At 64.5% G+C, this 10839-nt stretch overlaps 1 protein-coding gene across 1 annotated transcript; it reads right to left on the reverse strand.

Moving 5' to 3' along the window:
• Positions 1–831: 831 nt before the first annotated feature.
• Positions 832–6019, reverse strand: CYP2W1 (cytochrome P450 family 2 subfamily W member 1). The gene is made up of 9 exons (XM_077758585.1): positions 5846–6019; positions 4300–4462; positions 3933–4082; positions 3705–3862; positions 2285–2458; positions 1838–1976; positions 1548–1732; positions 1303–1444; positions 832–1097 (listed from the first exon to the last, which is right to left on the reverse strand). Exons 1-9 carry the CDS (start codon positions 6017–6019, stop codon positions 877–879), a joined length of 1506 nt encoding a protein of 501 aa, XP_077614711.1. The 3' UTR covers positions 832–876.
• Between the last annotated feature and the right edge of the window lie 4820 nt (positions 6020–10839).

Below are 10839 nucleotides of genomic sequence, written 5' to 3' on the forward strand. Positions count from 1 at the left end.
CAGCACCCCCCTGGCATCCCTGGTCAGCAACAGCTCCCTGCCCCAGGCCCTGCCCTAGGGGCCTCCATACATCTGGGGGGGGGGTGACGGGGAGCTGGGCTTGGGTGTAAGGCTGGATCATGAAGGGCCTCCTCGTCCTCCCTGCCAACTCCCACTCACTGTTCCCCCCCAAGCTCTGCTGTCACCCCTGCAGGGTCCCCACGCCTTGGAGTAGCAGCTGTCCCTTGACTGACCCATGTCCCAGGGCTCAGCATCCTGGCTCCAAGGGCAGAGAGCCCCCTGGGCACGCCCCCCAAGAGCCCCAAGAACAGGCTGGGGTCTGCAGGAGACCCAGCAGTGCGGGTTGGGGTGCAGCACAGGGGAGCTGGGAACGCAAGTCTGAGGCTGGCCTCTGGGTAGCTGTCACCCTCCCACATGCAGGTGGCACCTCTGTGCCTGGTGGGTGCCCGGCTGAGGCTGGCCCTGTGGGGAGCCAGAGGGGGCGGCGTGGAGGGTAAGTGGGGAGAGGAGGCAGCAGGCAGCCTGGGGAGGCGTGGGGCAAGGGAAGGGGGCACTTTACCACTGGGCAATGGGGGCATCCTGAGGTTCGTGGGGGGCCTAAGTGCAGACAGGCAGCGCTGATGCCCAAGGGGTCTGGGGGCAGAGGGTGGGGAGGGCGCCTGGCCGCTCCCGGGGTGATGGGAGGATACGGTGTAGAGATGCCTCAGGGTGAGGGGACTGGGAGGGGGCTGGGCCCCTGACAGAACAAGATCAAGCCCCGGTGGGGCTTTGGGGCCACGGCAAAGACCCTGGTAAGGAGGGGGGTCTGTCTGTGCACCCATCTGTCCTGCCTCCATCATCCACACAGCGCCCCAAGCTGGGGTCTGGGGGAGTGACTCAAACCCTCCCCGGGTCTCCTTGGTCAGAGCTCGCGCACCTGGGCACTGCACAGAGGGCCTGCGCCGGTGGCCGCATGGTGAAGGCCGGGGCAGGCGTGGTGTCCAGGGTGCCTGGGCTGAGGCCAGGCGGGGGCAGCAGGCGGTACCTGTGGAGGAGGCCAGCGAACAGCAGAAACAGCTCCGACCTGGCCAGGCTCTCCCCCACGCAGACGCGGCGGCCTGCAAGGGAAACCGAGGCCCAGGCTCCAGGCCTGCTCTTTGCTCCTGGAGTGGGGCGGGGGTTGGGGGGACCTGAGAACAAGGTCCAGTGGGCAGGGTGCTGGCAGCTGTGGGCAGAGGGAGGCCTGACAGGCCCAGGAGCCCGAGCTTCTGAGGTCCCTGATGACCAGGCCCTGTGCCTGCCCTGCCCACGAGTCAGGGGTACCTGCAGAGAAAGGCAGGAAGGCTGCCCGCTTCACAAAGTGCCCATCGGCATCCAGGAAATGGCCCGGGTTGAACTGGCGCGGGGTCTCCCACTGCGTCTTGTCCAGGAGCACGGAGCTCAGCAGAGGGATCACAGGTGTGCCCTGCGGGTGGGACACTGAGGCACTGCCAGCTGGGCCCACCCTGACCAACAGCAGAGAGGAGGGGGCCCTGCCCACCCTGCCGGGGACCAGGAGGGGAGCCCACCTTGGGAAGCAGGTAGCCGCCCAGCTGGGTGTCAGCCGCCAGGCACCGAGGCACGTGGGGCAGGAGGGTAATGGAGCGCTGGACCTCGTGCAGCACTGCATTGGTGTAGGGCAGCGAGCGCTGGTCCTCCAGCCGAGGGGACCGCCCAGGCCCCAGCACCTGGTCCAACTCCTCCTGTACCCGGCCTGCAGGCAAGAGGGTAGGCGCCCGCATCCCTGTGAGCCCCGGTTCCTGGGGGACCCTGCCCCCTCCCGACCGGGTGGCTGCATGCTGGAAAGAGTCGGGCTCACCTTGCACAGCCGGGTGCTTGCCCATCAGGAGGGCAGCCCACTGCAGCGTGGCAGAGGTGGTCTCCGTGCCGGCCATGACCATGTCCAGGACACAGGCCATCATGTCGGCCTCAGCAAAAAGGCCATGGGGGTCTTCCCCCTGCAGAAGCGGGTTGGAGAGGACTCAGCCGAGGGAGGCTACATGCCCCGCCCCAGCTCTGGGCTCAGGAAAGGGATGGAAGGAAAGGAGTCAGGTTAGGGAGCATCTGCTACACTCTGGCTTTGCCACAACCTTGCAGCCACCCCTTCAGGCAGGCACTGAAAATACCCCATTTCACAGTTGGAGAGACCAAGGCTCAGGGGCCCCCAGCTAGGAGAGGGGGCAAGTGGTGCAGGGCCAGCCCCACTCCTCCTGGGATGGGGCCCCCAGATGTCCCCAGGCATATACGGCAGTGGTGCTGTCCATACCTGGGCCTGATGGATCAGGGCGTCCACGTAGCTGTGCACGGGGCCCGCCCCAGGCATGGGGGACCGCGGCGTCCCCAGGAGGGTCCTCAGGATGGCCCGCACCTCCTCTATCTTCCGCAGGACGGGCCGGTGAAGCTGGAGGAGAGCCCCGAGCCAGGGGTAGATGTTGAACAGCTGAAGGCAGAGGGCGGGGCAGCGGGTGGCAGTCAGGGTGCAGGCCCCACAGCGGGACCTCACCCTCCAGTGGGGGTGTTCCCTGTGCAGGCCCCGAGGCGCTGCTCCAGGACTCCCCGCAGACCTGCTGGGTGGGGATGCCGATGGCCACAAGAGGGCGCCGGCTCAGCTCTGCTGCTGGGACCCCAGCCCTGGGCTCCCACAGAACCCTCTGTACCAGGGCCAGTCGGCAGGTGACACACCCTGACCAGGTGGTTTCCCCACTGTGAGGGGGCTGTAATCACACCACTCTCTCCTGCCACCAAAGCCGGTAGGACAGAGAAGGGGGAGAGGGCTGCCTCTGCTGCAAGTCATCAGGCAGGATGGAGAATTTGCACACTTCAGAGCTCCAGCTGACCCTACTGCAGAAGGGAGGCCACGGCAGGTCGGACCAGCCAGCATGTGCCCTGCACAAGGTGGGGCCTCCGCAGATGTCCATGGCTCTCCTGGCTGCACCCCATCCCTGTGCACCCCCAGCACGTGAGGGATTCCTGGGTCAAATGACCCAGTGAGGGGCCGGCATGGGATCGGGAGGCCCCAGAACATTCCACTCCCACCCCCCTGGCCTCCATCCTCCAGGGGGTTCCCTGAGGAGGCCAGGTCCTCCCGCCCAGAGGACGGCAGGGGCTCCGAGGACGGAAGCAGGAGGACAGGAGACTCTGCTCAGCACCCCCACCTCGTGCCATGGCCGCGGGTCCATGAGAGGTTGGGACGAGTAGACCCGGGAGCTATGACAGCACTGTAAGTCTGCGCCCCACACCTAGGTGCCTGGGCCTAGCGCTGAAATGGTCACGAAATGCACAGGCCCCTGGGAGTTTGGGAAATCAGAAGAGCGAGTTCGTGTGATTTCTGTGACGCTGTGGAGGACCGATGCTGGCTGGACGGTCATGGCCTTGAGGGCTGGGGCGCGGGGGGACATGGAGCCCCACAACCAGGGAGGAAATGTGCAGCTCCATCCCCACCTTTAGCAGGTGCCTCCGTTGCTGATGGGAAGGTGGGGGAGGGGGAGGTGAAGACCCAGAGGGCACAGGGGCCTGGCCCGGGGTCACATGGCCAGTTGGTGTCAGAAACAAGACATGCCTCCGGCTTCTGCAAGGTGGTGCCCCACGCCTCTCTGGCGGGGCCAGTGCTGAGACCACACCCCAGCCCAGTCTCAATCCAGTGCTTGGCTCCCTGGCACCCACCCCGAGGAGCAGCCACCTCTCACCTGCAGGCTGGGGGTCCCCAAGAGGACCATGACCTCATCGATAAGGCTCAGCAGGGACACAAACACAGGATCCTGGTAGTCGAAGCGCTGACCAAAGAGGAGCGCGAAGATGATGTTGGAGGGGGCCCAGCCAAGCAGGGCCAGGGGGAAGGGCCGGCCTAGAGTGGGAGGGACACAGGCCTCAGGGGGTGAGGGACCAGCACCAGGGGGTGCCCGGCCCCCACTCACCTCCATAGCTGTCCAGCTGCCCCACGAGGCACCTCAACTCCTGCAGGATCTTGTCGGCCATAGGCCCCCTCCCCACGCCCAGGTCGTGGAGGGTGCGCACGGTAAACTGCCGGGCGGCCCTCCAGCGTGCCCCCGATGAGAAGAAGATGCCTGTGGCCCAACAAGTCACCGTGAGGAGGAGAGGGGAGCCTCGTCCCCCCTCGGTGCACCATGTCTCCTGCCATGTGGGCACCATGTCCCTCCCCGGGAGCCACACTGGGCACACTGTCTCCTGCTGCTCGGAGATGCAGACCCCCTCCCCAGGGGTCCAGGAACTCCCCTGCTCCGATGGCCTCCGCCCCCTCTCCACCCCACACACCACACCTACCCCCACCTCCCTGGATGAGCTGGAAGATGGCGATGGGGGGTCGGTCGGCCAGCTCTGACCCGGTGCCCACCAGGGCCTCCCTCACGGCCTCGTAGCCAGCCAGCACCACCGTCCTCTGGCGCCCCAAGTGGACAGTGAACACCGACCCGTATCGTTCTGAGAGCTGGTGGGGAAGGGCAGGAATCAGCCAGCGGCATGCCCCACCCCCTCGAGGCAAGCCACAGCTGTGCAGGGTGGGCACAGGGGACTCAGGGCCAGGGCTTCCCCAGGAGGGGTCTGTGGGGACTGGGCCAGTGCTGAGCAAGGCTGAGCAAAGGCCTAGGAGCCCAAAAGCTGGGGGGGGAGGGGGAGGTGTCTCACTGGAGCAGGTCCAGGGAACAGTGTCCGAGGGGCCCCACTGAGCCCCCTACCCATCCATGGCTTTCCCTTGGTGGGAACACTGGAGAGGGCTTCCTGGAAGCCCAGGACGGGGCGGGTGGCGGGAGGGGCTGCCTGCGGGGTGGCCTGCCCAGCTTGGCCTCTGGGGGCCCCGCCCCTGTTCACACACCCCNCAGATGGTTGGGGGAGAGGGGTTTGCCCAGGCCTCAACTGCTCAGTTTTCCCCCGCTGACCCCCATGCCCAGCCCAAGGGCACAGAACAAGAACACAGGGCTAGGCCTCCGACGCTGCTGCCTGGGGCCATTCCCCTTCTGGGCCTTTACAGAGGGTGAAAGGAGGCCCAGATGCAAGAGGTGAGTTATAGTTAGTCACACACACTGAGGGACAGAGACCTGCCCTTCCTGTTTATACTCCCCACATGCTGGACAGTGGCCTGTGGGCCCAGCACTGGTCTGTGAACCCGGGGCCCAGGGTGCTTCCTGGAGCAGCACCCCTGAGGGGCCAGGTCCGCAGCGCCTTCTCTGTACAGGGCACAGGGGCCACCAGGCAGCCTCTAGGAGGGTTCTGGAAGCAGTCACACTTCTGGGGAAGCAGGGTGCGTGGTGGTGGGAGCCACAGCCGGGGCAGGGGTGGCTGGGCCGTCCTGGCGGAGGGTGGAGCCAGGCCTGTGCCTCTGCTTCACCCACTGGGCCAGCAGTCTCCTGGCTGCAAGGGCCGGCCAGCCTGCCCACCACCTGGGGCCAGGACTGCCCCGTCTCCAGCCCAGGGTGGGAACAGCCACACCCTGCAGGCGCCCCCGACCTGACAACTCACTTCTGCACTAGTCCAGGTCCCTTCTGTCGCCAGACCGCTGCTTCCTGGTACGGCTCCCAGGAGCACCTGCCTCCCCCCAACCCCTCCGCCCCCAAACCTGGCTCTCCTGTAGTCACTCATCAAATGCTGCCTCCTCCAAGGAGCCCTCTTGGCCTGACGCTCCTGGCACTCTGCTCCTTGGCTGACCCATTTGCTTCCCCATAGGGTGGGCTGTCTTTCTCTTCCCCAAGGCAGGGTGGGTCCTGGGGTCTACCCAGGCTGGGACAGGGACTCCTTCCCCACCGGGGTCCTGGAAAACGAGCTCCACTTCCCCTGAGGTGGGGCTAGGCTGCCCAGGCGGTCAGCCCTGACCTACCTCCATCAGGGACTGGTCCTGCTGTGACACACGCAGCAGGTGCAGGTTTCCAATGAGCGGCAGTGGGCGCGGCCCAGGGGGCCAGCGAGGGGCTGGGGAGGGGGTGCGGGTGCAGGTTTGGAGCAGGCCCCAGAGCCCCAGGAGCAGCAGGAGCCCCACAAGCAGCAGGGCCATGGGGACAGCAAGCGTTGAGGCCCCAACTCCCCACCCTGTGCCTTATAGGCTGTCAGGCGCGGGGAGGGGGGGAAGGGGGGAAGGGCGTGTCGGCACCTCACCCCCCCCCACCCGGAGAATGTGGACCGAGCGGTTCACAGGGGACGGTCAGGCAGCTTAAAGTGATAGGCGTGCGTGGAATGTGGGGTCGCCTCTGTGGCAGGGAGCCAGGAGGCCAGGGGCCATCTGGGGGGCCACTGTCAAGGCCTTGTGCTTAAGGCATCTCAGTCCCCTGCCTGCTGGAGAGAACACACCGTGGTGATCTCTGTGCCCCTCCCATGGCCTCTGCCCCTGGCTCAGTCACCCCCTCAGAACAGGGGCTCCTGGGGCTTTGGGAGCTGGGCCTGAGCTCTGAGGGGAGCTCTGAGCCTCTCTCGGCAGGGCCCACGGGGCAGGGGGTCTGTGGAGACCCTGGGGGTGGCCCCCGGGGGTCTGCACAGCAAACGCCTCACACCCCAGGGCCTTCAGAGGCTGCCAGAGCATCCCCTGCCGTGTCTCAGATGGCAGGCTTGCCCTGGGTGACAGCCTGCTCCTTGGTGGCTTTTAAGCTCTGTCACCTGGGGCAGGAGGCACTGGCCTGGCAGGACGGGGCAGGGGCCAGGTAGGGTCCTGCTGGTCGGGCTTATGAAGCCCTGTGTGTCCCTGCTGCATGAACTCTGGGCTCTCTAACCCTGGTGCCCCGGCTGGGAGGAGAGGAGGCGCCAACGTGGAAACGAGCTGTGAGGGGCGGGAGGGCTGCTGGCATCAGAAGTGGCTGGGCCTGCTCCACGCCGCCTGCCCTGACATGAGGCAGCAGGAGCCCCATCCCCACACTGGGCCCCTCGCTTCAGGGCCCGGCTCCGGGGTGCCGTCCACGCCCCTCCACACACCCAGAGCCAAAGCAGCCTATAGGCCCGTACCTGCTTCCAGCCTCAGTTGGCACACGTCCTGTGATGGGGTGCTCGTTGCCTTCCCATGGACCACCCTGTTGCACAGCTGTGGGGCTTCGGTGACGGAAGATGGCTCTCCAACGGCTGTGTCTCTGAGTCATTTGGGCTGAGGGCCCGGTACCAAGGCCGCTGCTAGGTGCACTGGCTGGGGGTCCTCGCTGCCCAGGACAGTCCCCTGAATTAATTCTACAAGCATTTCTTGAGTACCTGTGTGTGCTATGCTCAGCCAGCACCTGGGGCCATGGAAATGGGTGGTCAGGGATCCAAACAGGGCCCCCAAACCCAGTAGAAGAGACCCATGTGACAGTGGCTGTGCCACTGAACACATCTGGGACGTTGAGGTCAGAGTTGAGTCACCAAGTGGAAGGGCATTCCAGCAGAGGGAACAGCGTGTGCAAAGCCCAGAGAAGCACCAGCGAGCAAGAAGCTGGGTGGGGGCATGAGGCTGGAGAAACATGGCTGGAAGCAGTGGAGGCAGAAACTCGGGGTCGCTGGGGTGGGGGCTCCATCCTCCATGGCCTCCTCCTTCAGGTCGGTGAGGCCACCTGGGTGCCGCCACCCGGGACCCTATGGAGCAGGCCCAGTCCCTGCAGGGCGAGCCTGGGTAGCTGGAGGGCACTGTCTACACGGGGTCCGCACTCAGCCCGTTTCTGGCTTTTTACCTGCAAGACCTCGGAGCTGCTCCTGACCTCTGAGTAAGTCACCCCCGCTGCTCAGGAGAGGAAGAGGGGCTGGAGCTCGGGGTGTACCAGCAGTGGGGGTCAGAGCGGGGCCCCCACACACCCACCACAGAGCTGGGGATCCACCCCTTTGATTGGCCACCTGCTCAGGGGCTTCCTACCCAGCAGGGCAGGGGTGTGGTGGTGAGGGGCGCAGACTTGGGAGCCAGACCCTGCCCTGTGGGGATCCTGACCGTGTGGTGTTTCCTGGGGTGTAGAGTGGATGGAGCCAGTGGCGTGTGACCTCGGATGTGGCAGGCAGGACCCTGTGTGCAGGGTGAGCCCAAGTGAGCCCAGCCAGCCACCCAGAGCTTCTCAGAGCCCGGCCTGCGGGGCTGGAGCTCGGGGTTGACAGAGTCAAATCCCGTCCATGAGGATGGAACCAGGGGCTTAGCCGTGAATCTCTCCAGGCAACGTGAGTGTCAAGGGCTCCCCTACATCCAGGCCCCGGAAAGAGGGAGCTGGGGGTACCGGTGGAATGCCCCAGCGTCTCTGCTTGTGGTCCTGGGGAGCCGAAGTGCCAGGCCTTCCTGGGGACAGGCTTCGGGCTGGGGCCTCAGTGAGCCCAGGAGTGATTTCCTGTAAGTGGAGGTAGAATTTATGCCCAGGGAAGTCCAGCCTTTTCAGGGTGTGGCCCTATGGGTTTTCACTAACTCCGAAGCCATGTGACTACCCCCACAGTCCCATCCCCTGTGCCTCCCACTGCCATCCCAGCCCTGGCCCTGTACCTGTTCCCTGTCCCCACCGGCGTGCCTGAACCAGACGTCATATCCACAGCAGCACTGGCCACAGGGCCACAGAGATCAGTGTGGACTCCCAGGGCAGCAAGGGCCACAGGAAGGGGACACAGTGCAGAACTCAGAGCCTCACCAGCCAGGGCTCAGGGTCACTGGCAGAGTAATGAACCGTAGAAGGTCCACGTCCTTCTAGAACACATGGAAATGCCAGGCTCCGTGCAAAGGAGATTAAGGTTGGCCAGGAAACTGGAATTGCACATCAGCTGATCCTGAAATACGGAAACTGGCCTGGATTGTCTTCAGGCTCAGGGCTGGGAGAGAAAGNCAGAAGCCACAACCTGTGACCTGTGACCTAGCCTTGGTGTCATGCAGTTTGTCACTCTAGGTGGGGTCTTGAGGCCGCCCTAGATCCAAGGCAGGGACGGGCATGGGGGGAGGGACAAGGTTCCAGAAGAGTCTTGGATGAGGGCGTGGACAGCGCCTGTGCAGTCAGCCCGCAGGATCCGCCCCTTTCCCCTCTGGAGTGGGCTCCGGAGGCTGGGGCCCTGGGTGCGGCGGACCTTCCAGATGGTGCTGGCCAGGCCTCCTGAGGCTCCTCCCCCAGGCCTGGAGANCCACCTGCTCCTTCCCTCCCCGCTTCCCTCCCCTCCCCCTGCCCCACCATGGCGCTTCCTCGGCAACTTCTAGAAAGGGCTGCTCCTCTACCCCCCCTTCCCCCCAGCACCGGGAAGGGTCCTGCTCAGGTTCCGGGGGCCCCACGGCTTGAACCGGCCTGAGTCCCGTGGCTGCGCAAAACCACCCACGACCGGAAGTTAAAACACTAGAAATACACCCTGGCGGGCGGGCCCAGAAGTCCCACGGTGGTGTGGGCCGCCGGCTCCTTGCAGACTCTCGGGGAGGACCCAGCCTGCCCCTCTGTCCTCTGGGTGCCCCTCCTTCTTCGCCAGCCCCAGCCCGGGGTGGTCTCACCTGTAGACCCTCCCCTTGGTTGCCTGTGGAGAGGCCGGAGGGCGTGGCATCCGTGGGCCCTTCCCCCTCCCCCGTTGAGGCTTCGCTGCAAACTGCAGGCTTTCTCCTAAGGCTACTTATCCGTTTAAATGGACGGACACGCACGCCAGGGAGTCCCACCAGCCCCGGCGCCAGGGCTTTCCGGGAAGCGAGCCCCCGCCCAACCCCTTCTCAGGCGTCCTTCCAGAGATGCTGTGGCACCGTCATATATGATGACCTTTTCGGGTTGTGTCTACACTTTTAGTTATTAATGTAGCAAACACCTTGTGTGCAAGTGTAAGATTCGGCCAATTGAGGTCTGTAGACAGGCAGGAAGCCTTCACCTTCGCCACCTTCCAGACAGGGGACATCCCTGTCTCCTGCCCTCGTCTCCCTCCCTCTGCTCAGCTGCTTTTTATGTTTGAGGTGACCACGTTAGGGGATCAGACAGCAGCCGCCTCCTCTGGGACGGCTGCCTCCTCTCCTCTCTGTTGTTCTGTCTCTGGGTCAGAAACATCCTGGGTGCGTATTTCTTTGTGTGCAGTTGGAAGGGATGCTGTAAAGTCAGCTCCTAGAACCGGGATCCCTGAGCCAAGGGGCTGCTCCTCCTGAGATTCCGGCACACAGACGTTCCCACTGTCCCACCCGCTGGCCCACACCCGTGTGGGTGGTGTCAGGAGGGGCCCTCACCTGCCGGCCTGCATTCGGTGCCATCTCCTCCACCACTGCTCCCATGCCGAGGCTGGTGGGGGTGGGGGGAACTTCTGGGCTCCACTCTGTCCCCTCTCCTCCCTGCCCCCGCCTCCTGTCAAGGCCAGCTCACTGATTTTCTCTGACAAAGAACAACTTTCAAGCTCAACATTCCTGAGCTTCGAGGCCCCGCCCACACCTCCTGGGCTCCAGACGGGATCCTCCAACCACCTACGGGGACCTTCCTCCTCATCTCATGGCATCCAAGCCTGACCGTGCCAGTTGGGACTCTACAGGCAAAAAACAAAAACAAGAAACAAAAAAAAAACCACCCCAGAGTGTCTGGAGCAGTGTCTTGGCGGAATGGCCTCCCCCAAAATTCATGTCCCTCTAGAATATCAGAATGGGGCCTTATCTACAAATAGGGTCCTTGATATAATCAAGTTTAGACGACATCCTCCTGGATTAGGGCGGCCCTAAGTCCAGTGACTGGTGTCCTTATAAGAGACAGAAAGGTGGAAGACAGACACAGGGAAGAGGCCGGCCTGGTGGCCCTGGAGGCCGAGACGGAGGGTGTGGCCACAAGCCAGGACCACGGGGCCACCAGGAGCTGGAGGAGGTGGGAAGGACCCTCCCTGAGGGCCCTCTTGGGGAGCGCCCACCTCAAGTACAGCCTTCCAGTCTCTAGAAGTGGGTGAGAACAATTTCTGGTGGTTAAG

The sequence above is a fragment of the Crocuta crocuta genome, unplaced genomic scaffold, assembly GCF_008692635.1.
Source record: "Crocuta crocuta isolate KB4526 unplaced genomic scaffold, BGI_CrCroc_1.0 scaffold273, whole genome shotgun sequence".
Taxonomy (NCBI): domain Eukaryota; kingdom Metazoa; phylum Chordata; class Mammalia; order Carnivora; family Hyaenidae; genus Crocuta; species Crocuta crocuta.